The sequence below is a fragment of the Ananas comosus genome, linkage group 10, assembly GCF_001540865.1.
Source record: "Ananas comosus cultivar F153 linkage group 10, ASM154086v1, whole genome shotgun sequence".
Taxonomy (NCBI): Eukaryota; Viridiplantae; Streptophyta; class Magnoliopsida; order Poales; family Bromeliaceae; genus Ananas; species Ananas comosus.
This window is the reverse complement of record NC_033630.1, coordinates 6,906,884-6,923,855: the sequence shown is the minus strand read 5'-3', so window position 1 is coordinate 6,923,855 and position 16,972 is coordinate 6,906,884. Positions and strand designations below refer to the sequence as shown.

At 40.0% G+C, this 16,972-nt stretch overlaps 1 protein-coding gene across 1 annotated transcript; it reads right to left on the bottom strand.

Annotated features, from left to right (window-relative positions):
- LOC109716205 (stigma-specific STIG1-like protein 1) lies at nucleotides 3,832-4,248 on the bottom strand. Its single transcript, XM_020241538.1, has one exon. It carries the CDS (start codon nucleotides 4,246-4,248, stop codon nucleotides 3,832-3,834), a length of 417 nt encoding a protein of 138 aa, XP_020097127.1.

The window sequence follows — 16,972 nt, the reverse complement described above, 5'->3', positions numbered from 1 at the left end:
AAACTCGGCCTAGCATGGCACGTTGAGCCGGGCTGGGCCGGCCCGGCCCGGCACGGATGCTACAGTAACCGTAGCGGGTGTTTTACACCCCAACCTTAGCTGCATCCTGCCAAACAGCAAGGTGCCCCTGGCCGCGACACAAGCCAAAGCCGAACGGGTTTTGGAGCTACTGGGGCACGCATACGCTGTGCGACCAATCCTAGCCGTTGAGCAAGCAGTAACTTAATCTTAAATTCATCCGGTTAGCCGGGTTTGCATGAGAGAAAGGACCGTGATTCGAGGCCATCGAACTTTTCCTGCTGGTGAACGTCATGCATGGAATGCATGCATGTGATGGCGGAAGAAGCAACCTCGTGTTGCACAACCAGCACATGCCAATTTCTTTCATTGCAAAAGTTCTCCTTATATGTGTATTTCTACTCACTCAAGAACCTAACAAATTAATCAATTACGCGCAACATATTCTGCAAGTGCACGAAAGGAGGTCACTTGACTTACGGTTCAATTATCCCCAGTAGATATAATAAACAATATTATGCTTATAAATTAATCCAGGTCAACTACGTACTCTACATATATCTAATATATGGTCAACTAGGTGAGCCTTCAATTTAACTTCCACAAAAACCAGAAGAATGGTCCCATTCCTTAAAGTGGAATTCTCATTGTAATAAAACTAGCTAGCATTATATATATAGAGAGAGACAGCCAGACTTGTGTATTTTTAAAAGTACGGTGTCCTCCGTATTATCAAATCATTTTCGATGTTGAGACTTCCGATCAACAATCAACTTCATTAGATTTAATCTAGAGTATCTAAAGTACCTACAAAATAAATTTTGTAATTTTTAATATATTTATCCGGTGATCGAAAGGGCTCAAAATCAATAATTTTAATAGTCGTGGTGAGCAGTTGCAAACTTAACGGTGTATAAATATTTGAATCTCGTAAAATTTTGATAAAAATTTTTTTATACTATATAAAACAAGATCAATATTTTTGATCTAAATTTTAGTGTCATATCATCACTTTTTTTGGTATTTTTATTTTCAGTTATTAATTTTGAGCCTTTTGCTCACTAAATAAATAATATTGAAAAATTACAAATTTTATTTTCTAGATACTTTAAACAGTAGAAAGTCTAACGGAACTAATAGTTGATTGTAAAGTCCTAGAATCGAAAACGACTTGATAGTATGGGGACCATCGTGCTTCTAAAGCACGCAAGCCAATATATATATATATATATATATATATATATATATATATCGAATTAGGTTTAAATGCTTTTAATAGTACCAAGTTATTAGTGTTATTAGATTTTCGGCCCCTGGATAAAGGATGTGCGGTTAAGATGATAATGATTCTCTAGAGTTGAGTGGGTGGTTGATTGAATATATAGTAGGATCTAACAGATAGAAATGATCAAAAAAGTAAATTCAACAGTCGAAAACTTGGTAGCACAAAATGCTTGATGCTATTTGAAGCACCCCAGCCGGTGTCTCTCACCCTCCCTCTCTCTCTCTCTCTCTCTCTATATGAGCTCTACTCTTATTATGTATCCAAGAGATCGATCAATAAGTAAACTGCTTATGATTAGTCTCAGCATCTCTACTCATGTACATAATAAATATTAGATGAACTATACAATTTGCGCTGACTAAAACAATAAATAAAATCGGAAAAATCGAGCTAAGAATTTCTCTGACTAGTCATCTTAGGGTGCTTGTGTTAAAGATAAGATCAAATTATAAGATTGTTAATTAGCATGGATTTTAATTTTTCATAGTTATCCATATGTACAAGTTGAACACTATAAAGGGACTGCAACTACGTAGAACAGCTGTGTCCGAAACTTATTTATGATTCTCCATCTTAATAGAGATAATTTTTTCCATTTCTATTTTTATTTTGTTGCTGATTACCGTCATAAAGCTTGCGCTTGGTTTTGTTATCGTATTACCAAAATATCGATATGGTAGAAAGCGACAAGAGAATCTTGTTAGGTAACTGAGGTGATTAAAATCAAATGCATGACATAACTGCTTCTAGAGAACAAATTAATTATCCAAAATCTATTTTTGCAAAGGTGATAATTTTGATTTTTTTTAATGACTTGCTCATTTCACTAGCTGGTTAATTGCTTGATTTTCATGATATTTAAATAATTTAACTATGATAATCAACTAGTCAAATTTGTAACAAACTCATCTTAGAGCTTCCAAGTTACTTTTGCAATGTGAAGTTTTCTTTTTTTAATGACTTGCTTAGCAATTAAAAACAATAGAAAGATATTTTTAATTAATTTATAACTATGACGCCCAGATGATCATTAATTAAATGAACAAGGCTAGACATACAACCATTTTTTTGAATCTAAAGAAATTTCTTTTCAACCCTAGGCAGTAGGATTAAAATTCTTGAATTAAGGGTTCTAATACCATATCCCTTCTTAGGTTGTAGAATTAGCATTTCTCTTAATTATATATATTCCACTACGTTGGATAGGTATATATGACTTAACATCTCAAACAGCATAATATAAACTACAACCCTTTCCATGGCAAGAAACCAGCTATTTCTTTCAACATTTCAAGTTATGTATTAATCCTAACTTATTATGTTCATGTAGTCCCAAATAGATGCTAATTTAGAGAAACAAACACTTGATTATATAGTACGTGATCTTTAAAAGAGTTCAAATATATTAGAGCTTAATTAGTTACTAAAACAAACTACTTTAGGTACATAATTATATTAAAATCAAGTAGAAAAACGACCTAGACTTTTTTCCTGAGAACAATCATCGAGTCATTTGTTTGCATATATGGTAACAGTTTAACAAAATTTTCAAACATACTTTATGCATTTACTTGTGAACAAAAATAAGATATGATAATCACAACAACTTTAACAGTGCACTACCTATGCATTTTGATGGTTTTCTTTATCTTTCAAAACATATATAAACAGGGAGTTGCTCCGCACACTCTGTTATGCCTTTTGCTAAAGATTAACAGTTTTTATTATGCATTTATTCAAGCAAAACCAGTAAAATTGACAAGTAACACATCTGTACAGTCTAATTACAACTGATTTGCACCACATTAAATAATAAATTACAACCTCTTCTTATGCACTAAGCATGTGAAAAGTTAGTCGGAAAAGAAAAATTATTGCTATAAAATATTAAGTTTTGGGTATGATTCATGTTCTAGAACTATCAGGTATATATATTGTGAGATCTGTTGAAGTTCTAGTTAATACATAATATATATGTGCTTGTAATTAGAAGTTCAGCTATACACTTAATAACAGTGGGCGTATATAGTGTACCACTGATTGTTTTCGCTTGTGTGATGCTTCGGTAAGATTTAGGTATGGATATGCACTATTTTAAGCCCTGGATATCTAAGATATATGTATGTATTCTTATTGTCGTACATGAACTGTTCAGTTTAGTACAAGCGAGCAGCATAAAAGAGCAGAAAACTAAATCAGATGTAGAATGGACCATACTTTTTAGCTGTATTCTAGTATTACATTTAAAGATATAGACAAAAAACTAGAATATTATTTGGCGAGTAACAATTTTCATCCAAAAAAACACTGTGTAATAGATAGTATGTATAGAGTAATTTATTCATCAACCCTTAAATTTAGAGTAACCAGTCCAGATACCGTCACCATATAAAGGATGTTGACGCAATGAAGTATAATTACCATTGAGTATATAAGGAGATCAACGAGGAAACAATCACATACTGCTATTATTGCTTTAGTAACAAATAGACGATGTAGATATATCATGGAGATCACAAGCCTCATTTCTATGCGTAGTTGCACATCCCGAAGACACAACGCTTGGTGCACTTGTTGAAGCATCTGCTGCAGTGTTGCTTGTTAGACAGCAAGTTGACACATTTGCCGCCGCAGCAGGCCTGGGGAAACCTACAGACCGTGCCGCACTTCCCGCAGTTGCGGAGGTCGGTTTTGGCGTCGACACAAATACCATGGCAGCACGTGGGGCCCGGGCTTCCTGGGGCAAGACAGATGGATTTGTGCGAGCTGCACCGCCGGAAGCTGGGCGCCAGTGCAGCGGCCAAAAAGCGGCTTCTTCCAGAAGCAGATGTCAGATGGTTTTCTTCAGTGAACGCAGGGGAACCTTCAATGCCGATCCCCGCAGCATCGAGGGTGGCAGCTGAAGCTAAGGCTAAAGCCATGAGGTAGATGGTTAATTTCCTCATGGCGGCAGGAGGATGGCGGAGGTAGAGGAAGTGGTGGCAGTGGATATCTTTTGTGGATTAATCCCTGGTTATTGTAAAATTGGAGTTGGAGGAAATGGGAATTAATGGAGGAGGGTACAGGAGCTTATATTGGAAGAAACCAAGGAGTACGGAGGAAACGCAAGGTTGAGTTGTGGAGCAAAAGCATGCAAAGAGTAGGAAGAGGGAGTGTAGATTCCAAGCATGCATGTTGAGACTTGAGAATGCAGAGCACCTATCAGAGAATATTAGGTAGGTACACTCGGCGCACCATCGCATCTTTGCACCGTGCCCCAGCAGCTCACCATATCTAAAACTTTTTTCCTTTTTCTTATTTCTTTTTTTTTTTTTTTTCCCTATAAGTTGCTAGTCAGCCTCTCATTGGAGATTTTTTTTTTTTTTCTCTTTTTCCAATATATTTTTAAGTTGCAGTAGCTCCTCACTAAAGACCTTCTAATTATGGCCCTATTTGGCCAGGTGGCTAACAAGCAGGCCGCATCGCACAATTTTTTAAAAAAGCTTCTGATTTGAAGCCTTTTTAAAATGGCGCTTATGGCCGTTACGCGCTGCAAACACGGGCCTTTCTAAACATCTATGTCAGAAAATTATCTGAGCAAGTCTGGGCTTAAATCCCTATTATTTTGAACTATGACTGCGAGAGGGTAAAGTTTGAACTCCCAACCGCATGTATAGCACTCTGATCAGTAACCAAATAATATGCTACCTAGTGGTTGTTAACATTGTAAACACACGTTAATGTAGTTGTTCATTAAAAGCTTGGATATGGCCAGTATAAAATTAAACTTAGGGCACTATTCCGGTACTTCATGTTTTTGGAAACCGTTTATTTATTACTATTGGACGGCTTAGATTTATTGCAATGCCCAAAGTGACCAACTGTAGCCAATAGAAATACAATATTTTGTGGAGACTTTTTTGTGACAAACTAAAAAACTTCATTAAAGGTACACTTTTTGATTTTTTCCCTACAAACTTTGTTTGCGAATATTTTAAAAATGAAATAGCAGCGATGTCTCGAAAATCGCAATAAATACGTTAGTCATTTCTGTAGAAATATAAAAAATTGTCATAAAATATTAGATTATTTATCGTAGCGATTATGTTTCGTCACAATAGAGCCTTTTGTCATATTTTTAAAAAAATATAAATATTATTGGTATTTATTTGCGACGATTTCTGATGTATGGCCACAAAATAGTTTATTTTTTGTGACAATAGTTGTAATTTTGCCAGAAAAAATAATAAAAATTTTTGTTGCAAATATTTTTCCCCGCTATTGATTATCGCACCAATTTTTTCGCCTGGCGTCAAAGAGCCTTAGATATTTAGTAAGGAATTTTATAGATTCGTCACCAGTTATCAGGTATGGCAGAATCAGGGATGCAAATAGATCCCCGTTGGTGGAGCTCCCGTCCAGATGCGCGCCAGATGGGACGGTAAGTGGGAACTAAAAATATAGAAAAATATAATTCGCTCCGAATTCATCTCGATCCACCAAGTAATGAAGCGGAAGGTGGGAGACCTCTTTCTTTTTTTTCCTTTGATCCTCCCTAATCCCCCAATAATCTGCTCCCACCTTCATGTGCCCCGAATGGAGTGATAAGTGGGAGCCAAAAATAGGATTAAAATTAATTCACTCCGAATCCACCCCAACCTAACAATAAGGGCTTGTTTGGTTTAAGGATGGAATTGGAATCGATAATGGAATAGGAATGAATTGGAATGGTAATTGGAATGGCCCACTCCCCCAGGACGTTTTGTTTATTTGTGGATTGGGAATTAGAATTAGTTATTTACATTTCATTGTTTGGTTCGTATAAACTAAAAAAATTATAGGATACTATAATACTAATTTTACTCTCAAATATAAATTTATATTATTTTAAATTTATGAAAAATATAATACTATTCTCTAATAAGTTTTCCAAAAAAAATATCAAATTTATTTTTAAAAACTTTTATTGTTGTGGGTTAGGGATAAGGTTTTGAGAGAGGATAGGTTTTTTTTTTTGATGAGAAAGGGGTGAAGAGATGGAGGGTGAGATGGTCACATGGGCTTCGAGAACTTAGTGGGCTTCCGGAATGAAATCTCAATCCGGGCTAGAAGACCGGAATCAAGTTGAAGGCTAATGGGTCATTCTCATTCCAGTCCAGAATAGGAATCCCAAACAGATTCATGCGAACCAAAAAAAATTAACCAGATTTAATCAAACCGATTTTCATTCCATACCCAAAATGGATGAACCAAACAAGCCCTAAATGGAGTAGGAGGTGGGGGACTCTCCCCACCCTAGATCCGGTGCTTTTGCATCCCCAGCTAAAATGGGAGCATTTTCATACCTAAAATTATGGCTAGTGGGTTAATATGATCATTTATCTACCAAGGTTCCATCGAAGAATTTGAAAAATGCTGCGAAATCACAGCTTTGTGAGAAGCACCAAGACAAAACTCATGAAGAAAACCTCAGCTTAGCTGGAATTTAAATCTACTTGTTGGTGTATATATTCAAAAAATAGAGGTTAGCTACAAAATAATTTAAAAAATGTCAACGAGTAGATCAAGCCGAGGCACGAATATCTCGCTCTCTTTAAAGAGATTCAAGCCCTCTGCGGTTGGCAAAACCTCTGAACCGATGCAGCAGAGCACTGACTTGTCCCCTCCAGGATACAACGGCTCGACCCTCGTCGTGTGGCTTCACCAACTCTGCACAAGTAGATGAGCCCAAAGCTCCACCAAAAGAAACACCTTTCTTTGACCTTCTCACTCTCAAGTATAATTGAAATAGTTTTGTTGTTTGTTCTGTTGTGTACAAGTTAATAGAGAAGCCTCTATATATAGGCTCAAAAGTATAGGTTACAAAAGTATCAAACCCATAGGTTACATAGTTAGTGCTATAGGAGTTTACATACGTAAATGAACTTATGTTCACCTCATTGAAATAGGTTCACATATAAGTTCACAATGAATGCAAACTAAATGAAGTGGTAACTTCACATGCACAACTATAAATGCAAGTATAGGTTATGCAAAGGTTAATAAAATTCATATTAATAATAAAATGTAACAACACTACTAAATTCAAATCACTAACTTTTGTTGTTTTATGCATAATATACCAAAACTTGCCACCAAGAATACTAATTGTGTCAAGGAACTTTTTATTTTTACTATAGTGCACTAAACTTCTGCAAATAGTGGAGTTCTAGTGAAGAGTAACTTGAAAAGCTAGTTGAATAGTCCTAGTGAGGTTTTGGATTTAGCCCTTATAAATAATTTTTTATCAAATCGTAGGCTAATCTAGAATACAAATATAGAGATTAGTTAGAAGATTTGGATTTTGCTCTAGTTTTGGAAAAATCCTAGGAAAAATTAGGGCTTTTGATTTTAGAGGTTTAAAAATAATTTGATCCTTTGATACTCTAATTGAAGTTTAAATATAACTTCGTTTTTGAGAGACGACAAGGTCCCGGTAGTCGATTGGAACAAACAAACCAACTTTGGGTGTTTTGAGCGTAGTAGCTCGGAGCAGAGCAAGAAGCCAACATGAGCCTAACTACGTGTCTATAAGTGATTAGGAGTGAATAGAGGTGGGTTGTGCTTCACAAAAGTGATTTGGTCACTTTTACATTTCAAGAGTAGTAAACTAATTTAAGCTCATGTTCATTTAGTAAATATACATTGTATAAGACATATGTTGGAATAAATAACTATCATTATAGGAGTAAAATGCATATTTTATTCTATATACTTATGTGGTGGACTACGAAAATAAGTTGACATTTTTTAGGGACATTAGAAAACTCAACATGTGAATGTTGAAGAGCAAATTGCTATTGAATATAGGTTGAAAAACATAGTAGTAGCTAGAGTGACCACACAGACATGGAACCTAGGAAGGTTGAAAATATAGGGTGAAAATAATGGACCCTTGAGACCATGAAAGAAGTAATTTCGGAATCCTAAAACCTATGGTCGGGGGTGTGTGGTTAACCCTAGCTCCCTCTAGCCTCTATGTCGCAGCCCCCTTCCTCTTCGCAGGTTCTTCCGCACCATCCCTATGCTGTCGGCCAACAGCTCCGGCCGTCGGAACACCGGCAAAGGCAACGCCACCATCTCTCTCTCTCTATTATTTTCCTCTCTCTCTGGTTCTTCCAATCAAGAGGGTTTGGAGGAGATTCAACACCAGCAATCATGTCATGCTCTGAGCCCGGCCTATTTGGTCGGTTCGGATACGACGAACAGACGCCGAACGGACAGCACCTCCCCTATCCGCCCAAGGCTCAACAATAAGTACAGAGCAAGTATATAATATTTGCACAGCAGAAACATAAATATACTTGGCTTGCACGAGGGCAAGCGATAGCCAAAGTGAAAGCACTATCTAATCAACATAAAAGTAATATGATTAACTTTAAATCACATACATACATTCAACTTTTACATTTGCATTCTTTTCTTTATCATCATTTCTTCTCTTTTACATCACATGATACTTCAAAACATAACCCTTTGCATTTAAACATAAATTCTTTTACATCATTTAACAGGTTGATAATACTAAAATCATCAGAAACAAAAGATAATATATAAATATAGGGTATGCATCTAAACCAAAATGTAACCAACTCAGGTAGTCACTGTCTAAAGCGTGATACCCTTACCGCGATCATCCGCCGGCTCACTCGGTCCCGGCTCTGTGGAAAAAAGGGGGTGAGAACTACAACAAAGTTTCCAGTGGGTTCGGCCGCCGACCTCGCCGACTTTCTCACTAGGTCTAAATTAGGCATAATAGAAGAAAAAATAGCAAATGCAGCTAATATGTCTGAACAAATATAATCAATCATATGCTCAATGGATGCTCATGATGAATGCAAGATCACATTTCCTTTACACAATCTTGTGGCTAACCTGTTGGGCCCCAGCTTTCTCCCGTAGGGTTCCATAACTCACCAACTCAAATCCCAAATAGCGGGCCCTCAGCTTCCTCCCTTTGGGACCGTCCTCTGGGGATTCCCCTTCCCAGTGATAACAGCTCCGGAGCTCATCGCTCGATGGGGAGCGAACAACCTCAAGCCAAGACTATAGGCGAGTATGATCAATCCTTAGCTTTAAGGATTCCAATGCTTATGTGACCTTAACTTTAAGGTTTCTATGTCACAATATCACTATTTCTCTTTACTTGCATTCTTTAACTTACACTAGTGTCATATACACTACTTTGTTCTTTGCAATCATTCACTAATGCCACACTTGTTCTCTAGCATTCTTGTCCCATTAACGTCACTATTGTAACACTAGTATTCAAGACTCATCAATGCTACTTTCTACATTTATGTCAACATGTCACTTTTGTTCTTTACCTCAACTAGATTCTTTACCCTTTTTTAGGTTATTGTCATTGATCATGCATACGTAGGGTTTATAAGTACTTACTCTTTTACTATTATTTCACATGCATTTGTACTCACAACATGCAACAAGAAGCTCTCAATTAACCCTACTATGCACAATGCTCAATATTCACATATGCTAAAAAATGACACTTTAGATATAAAAGAAAATTCAACGTTTTCGGAATGCACCACCTACCTTGTATGGTTGCAAGGGTGCTACGGTTCAATTCTTAGGATTTTTGGTCGCATATTCTGCGTGCTGTGGCAATCTGTACCAAAACCGACCTTTTCGTCAATTTCTTCGCGTACACTCGTCGGATCACCGAACCGAGTTCATATTCTAGTTAGAAATATCCCTAATTAGGTTTCTACAATCTCAATTTGCCTTAAAACCAACCTAGGGCAAAAGCTCCAATTTCGGTGCCCTAACAATGCCATTTGCTCAATCTTTGGGTTTAATCTCTAGAACAAGCAAAAGTAAGCTTGTTGAATCTCTAGGAACTCATTTAGAACCTTTTCTAAGCCTTTCCAACCATTTCTAGGGCATACAAATCGAGCCCTAGAAATCCACCATGAGAGCACATGAAGAAAGCTTGATTTCCATGTGTTCCATGGCTACTAGAAGGTTTCTACACTTGTAAGAAAGTCAAAACCAAAGATTTAGGGCATAAAATCCAAGCCCTAACTCTAATCTTATAAGAAAACCTTACCTTTGCCCTAAGCTCTCCAAGGTCCACCTTGTTGGAGAGACCCCAAGCCTTCAAAAGCCTAAAAATCTCCTCCAAACCTTTCTCCTACTTCTCCTCCTTGCTCCTTGGAGAGATCTCTAGAGAGAGAAAGAGAGAAAATGAGTTGGAGGGGTGTTTGCTGCTGTGGACCAGAAGGGAGAAGTGTTGGGGTGTTTTATAAGATGCTACAATTGCATCTAAGCCCTCTCAAAACTCGTATTTGCAGCAGACCAAAGTCTGCTGCGAAGGACACCCAGTATCGATACAAGATGGATCTGTCACCGGTTACACGATCTCGCAAAACCAAACCCGAGAGCTGCTGTTCGGGTTATTACACTTGGTACCGGTACAGACCAGGGGTGTCATTGGTTTAATAGCCAAAATTTCTCAAACCCGAGAGCTGCTGCTCTCGGTCAGCTGTTTGGTACTGGTACAAGCCCGATGTATTACCAGTAACACAATGCCCAGAATTTCAGTTTTGCATCTTTTTCGATTCTATTTCGCACCGATCGATGCTAAAACCTTTCTAACTCTTTTAGAACTCATTTTTAACCCTTCCAACATTGTTGGAATATTAATTTGATTTTGTCCAACTTTCTCTTTCGGACACTTTAGCCAATTTGGCTAAAGTCCGAAGTACTCTATTGAAGTTTCGGTATATTACAAGTCACCCCTGCCGGCCTCCTCCTGTCCAGCAAGTCACCCCCCGACAACTGCTGGTGCCGTCATATCCTCCTACATCTCCCTCGGCCAAGGTTGCACTAGGATCTTTAAGATCTTGGCAATAAGGACTTAATCGGCCACCAACAAGGTCCCCGGCATTGCGGTCCCTCTCCGGCGACCTTCGGGAGTCCCTCCGACACTATCTCAATGCCCGCAGTCGCCTCCTAGGCTCGATCTCAATTCGAGCCCGATCTTGCCCTAGATTAGTTGTGAGACGCTTTCCGCCGTCGACTACCCCCGCCTCCTACCGCAGACGACTACCCCCGCCGGTCCCCTCCGACCAACCTCGACCTTCCCCGGCCAAGAGCTCGACGCGACCAGCCGCCGTGACCCAAGGTGTTGAAAGCTCGACTTTGGCTTCTTGCAAGGTGAGGTTTCTTAGAGCACGACTTTCCTTTCCGGCCAAGACATACGTCAGAAAAACCTCGAACTATGAGCATAGTGTTTCTAGGCTTCTAAAACTCACAGGGCTCACCATGGATCCAAGTTAACACATCCTGGTTGGCAGATTAGGTGTGCTCAGCTCTATAAGGCTTTATGCCTTTGGTTAGATTGCTATTTTGCACTCCTCGATCGGCGTGTGTGCTCCGAACAGTAAGCATGGGCTTTAGAACATCAAGATCTTTCGACCTACACCTTCGATTTGATTCTAAATATCAGAATCGTAGGTAACGACTCGCAAACTCTTATTTATGTCATTTTATTTGCAGAAAATGAGGAGTTGGGGGTGTTTGGTGCAATTGTGGCTTATGGGCTATCTTTGGAAGCATTTTATCACTACTGATGACCTTCGTATTGGTTGTCCATAGTCCCATTACAATTGTGGAGGGTAAATGAAGTTTTGGTGCGGTTTTCGGAAAATCACCGATTAAAGAAACGTATTATGGTTCGGAATCCACGTTCAAATGATGTGAATGCCTGAGGTCTATCCTGTAGCCTTATTGCCTTTTGTTATGATTATTTATAATGTCTTGAGACACTGGTGGATCGAGTTATAGGGGATTTCAGAACCAAAATTGAGGATTTTCGAAAATCTGGTACGGCTATACAGTAGATTACTTGTGAATGCAGTGCACCAATCGGTGTGAGATTGTCTCGAAACCCAAAGCTGAGTTTTTTGGGATAGCAAGTGAGATTGGATCACTTTCAAAATCTTTTGGAATACTTTAAGGTTGAGCCGAAACCTAAAATGTGAAAATCGGGAATTTCGGACGTGGTTATGTGTCGCACGGGTTGCTACCATTCTCAACAGAATAATGGCTTAATTTCTAGTTATTTGGGGAGGTCTGACACTGCTCGTCACACCATGGAGGCTTTGTTTAGTTTCGGGACCAAATATGGCATCTTGAAAATCAAACCAGCAACTTACGGGGTCTCGATTTTTCGTGATTTGCGCACTTTTTGTGCTGCTATCCTAACGGTGTTAAATCGATGTTTTGGGACAGCAGGCAACATAGGTTAGGCATGAGACTTGTTTCGGGGTACCCCATAGGTTAGGGTGGTATTCCGACGAGTTGGGACAATAATCGGGCGGATTTACAATGACTATTTAACGGGATTCAAAAAATTCGATTATTTATCTATTTTGATTCATATAGATTCGTGGGCCTAGGTAATTACCATATTTGGGCTAATTATGAATTCGTGTTGGATTTTGCATAGGTTCTGATTATAGCAAGACGTATCATCAGAGTGCCAACAACCCCAGGTTATCTATGGTAGAGATGGGTGCTTCCAGCTGGTAGTCGGTGAGGTTGTACCTTCACTGTTCTTTTACTCTTCTTACATGTCTGTATTTCATCATTACTATCTTGCATAGTGGTAGGTTCTTTTGGACATATAGAGAGGTTCTTTCACTACTTGACTATGTGGGGATCTTTAGGTCTAGGTGATATGGCATATGGTTACATTCTTGACATGTCTGGTTTGATCACGGTTACGACTTCGGCCATGGTTATCGGCTTTTCGCCAAACTTTACTAGGATTAGCCACAGCGCTTGGGAGTATTCCTAGACACCGTGTTGGTTTGGCCATCGACAAGTGGTATACTTATATGGGTAGGTCGTCCCTTGTGACTCATGGATCAAGTTTAGTGCAGGTAATGACAGGTAGTGCCTGAGGACGACGGACCAATAGAGCAGGTTGTTGATTGGGTACAGGACTTGGACTTTACGTCCGTCATGACATATAGTGGATAGGCTTTTGTACAGTATCGGCATTTTATATACGTCCTCTATACAAGTTCTATTTTCTATTGTAGGTTTACATTCCAGTTAGTATATATATCTCTCTTCTTATATATATTTTTACTATTTTCCTTTCCGTTAAATATTGCTCGCCTTCGTGGCTTTGTCGTATCCACTGAAAAACCTCAGATTCATTTCTAACCCCACGATTTCCACAGATGGCGCGGATGGGGGTTAGGGGGGGAAGGGAGGCAGGGCAGGGTACAGCATGCGACTTTCAACATAGATAGCGATCCCCCCTTTTTGGCCTAGTTTTCTTACTCTTTATGACTATTTCATACATACTCGGTAGTTCAGTTAGGCTGTCTTATATTATGCTTGAATGATTGAGGTACTGGATTTATGGTTATGTTATGGCACTTGCTTGGATATGATTTGCTTGTGTTATGGTAAAAGCTTTTACGGTTTTTTTAGTGATGTTGGTTTCATGGCTTTATGGCGAATGGTTTTCTACTCCTCGTGTAGTTGGTTTCCAACAGATATGTTTCTATATAGGAAACGGTTTTCAAATGGCTTTGAAAATGGTTTACAATTTGTCACATACTTAGGGTTTCAAAATATAGTTTTCGGGTGTAAAACACTTTTAACGATAGAATGCTTGATCTACTGCGCATTGCATCGTCCAACGCCTAAGGAGTGTTTAGCGCATGCATCATTCTTAAGGATGGCTAGCTATATAAATACAGCGGAGACTCTATTCATGTGGACAGAAAAAACTCTGTATCTGTGGCGTGTCTGTGCATCCTGTGGGCAAGACTAGTTTTTTTTTAAAAAGGGTACTTTTCTGCAACTCTGATTTTTAACAACATTATTTGATAAAAAGGCTTTTCCGAAAAAAGCCCGAGGGCATGATAGATTAAGATAGTATCAAAGTAAATAACAACTACAATTATATTCATAGGTTTTCTAACTAAACAACAAGTTAGGCTAACCCTAGTATGACCTTAGGATTGTAGGCACGTGAGAGTGCGAGATATTTGAGATGTAATGCCAACGATTTGTCAAGTCTTATTAGTCTCAAGTTTTATGAATATTTAATTCTTCATGTTTTGTGCTACAGGATATGGTGTGTACACGTGTCGGTGAGGGGGATGGGGACAAGGACCAGGCAAGCTCGGGGTAGCAAAGTGACGATCGGCGCACCTAGTTGCTTGAGAATCAAATGGTGGCCCTAATAGGCCAGGTGACGGCCAGGGGCTGGTTCAGCAGTTCATGCGGCAGTAGGCTTTAGCTGTTACTACCCAAGCCCCACCTCCAACAGAGGTTATGGAGCTACTGCAGGCATTTCTGCGGATACTACTCATGGTGCAACTATGGCTGTGGCTACCGCAACGACGGGTGTAGTGTAGTCAAAGATTGCGACAGCAATCGTGCAGACAGGTACTATAGAGACGGCCGCCGATGCTACACTGGTGGTGGTGGGGGTTGCACCGCTGGGTACCACGGGCTATAGTGCTCACTCCAACGTCTACTTCTACAGGTGGAGGAAACCCACAATTAGTGGAACGATCCAAGGTGAAGGTGAACTTAGCGGAGTTCAAGCAATGTGACTCACCTAAGTTCAGAGGCAAGACCACGGACCAAGTGGTCATGGAGGAGTAGGTGGACACGATGGAGAAACTCTTCGAGGACTTGTTCATCGAGGAGAATGAGTGGATGCCACTAGCGGTACATTGCCTGGAAGGCTCGGCATGCATTTGGTGGAAGGTTATGCAACAAGACCGCGCAGTGAATAATCCTTTCCCCTCCTGGGCAGCCTTCAAGGAAAAACTATTTGACGTTTATTTCTCCGATAGCGTTAAAAAGAAGCTCAAGGATAATCTTAAGAACCTCCAACAAGGTAGCAGGACGGTGATGGAGTATGAGCGGGAGTTCCCCCGGCTCGTTAATTGAATCCCTTTTATGGTGTGCTGTGAGCAGCGTAAATGTCGGATGTTCGTGGATAGCCGACCAAACATTTACCAGCTTATACAACAGGCGAACCTTAAGATGTTCCAGGCGAACGTGGATTGTGCCACGTTGGTGGAGCATGAAGCTATAGTAATGCACATTGAACATAAGAAACTGGACAAGGACAGGAAGAAGAAGCAAGCGCATAAGAGTACCTAGGGTGGTCAGACCAGCAATAATGACCACCTAAGCACCCTAAATCTCGGGCAAGGGCGAGGAGCACTCTTGTGGCTACTCAAAAGTAGGGTGTATGAGCCTGTGTCATCTGCGATAAGGCCCACGGCGTGTCAGAGTGCCCACAACACCGTACCCACTACTTCAAGTGCAGACAGCCAGGGCACATTCATTCAAACTGCCCTCACAGGTCCAGCATGGCATCCACCTTGGCATCTACCCATTCTACCTCACAGCAGAACCGAGGTAACACAGCATCTTCAACGTCTGGGTGCCCCTCGGCATCCCACCAAAAGAAAATGGCATGCCAGGCCACTAGCGGGGGTGTCTATGCTATGACGCACCAGGAAAGCGAGAAGCCAGCCGACATCGTCGTAGGTATTACTACTCTTTACGGCATTCGAGTTTGAACCCTTTTCAATACTGGTGCATCTCTCTCTTTCATTACGCATTCTTTCATTTGAGACCATAGTTTATTGATTGGAAAATTGGGCTCTGTCCTTTAGGTGCAAATATTCGGAGATTCTATCTTGGTAGAGGAGTATTGTCAGTCGTGTCCGGTACGGTTGGGTGACCGTGTATTCTTGGTGAATCTAGCATTGATGCCTCTTAAGGAGTTTGATGTGGTGCTTGGAATGGACTGCCTCACCAAGCATCACGCCACTATTGATTGCAAGCAGCGGACGATGACTTTCAGCATACCAGGCCAAGCGGACTTCGTCTATGTTGCATGTAAGAGTACCTTCTTCACTACGACCATTTATGCATCTCAAGCCAAGCAGATGATGATCGGTGGGTGCGTGGCTTACCTGGTTTCGGTAGACTATGTGCACCGAGCGCACTAGCTTTATCAGAGATTTTGATAGCACGGGAGTTTTCCGATGTCCTCCCAAACGAGCTATCTAGAATGCCTCCAGATCGATAGATCGAGTTTGTTGTGGACTTAACTCCTGGCACGGTGTCACGCCCCATCCCCAGCGGAAGCTTGCCCAGTGCGTGCCCAGACCCGCCATATACTAAGAACATATAAGACGTCTACAATAACAAGATAAAATAAATAAGAATAGAACAACATCTAACATGATATCAGAGCATGATACATAATCCACCCACTAAAGACAAGTATAGGAAAGTAAATAACTGCAACAATAATCCTCAAAATCCAAACATCAAGTAATCCACATGAATAAAAGCTAAATACAAAAATGGTGGTCTCTATACATTGAGTACAAAACATTCCTCTCCAACAAAAACAAAAGAAGAGATAACCACCTAGCAGAAACTCCAAGCTAGTCTAGCTAGACGCGACCCCCTTGCCGCGGTCCCTAGCCTCTCCCGGCGCGGATGGCTCTGTAAACAAAAACATCAACAAAATGGGAATGAGAACTATTAGTCAATAATTCCCAGTGGGTAAGCCGCCGATATCAGCGAATTACACCACTAGGTCACCGAGGCATAAGTAGTATGCAA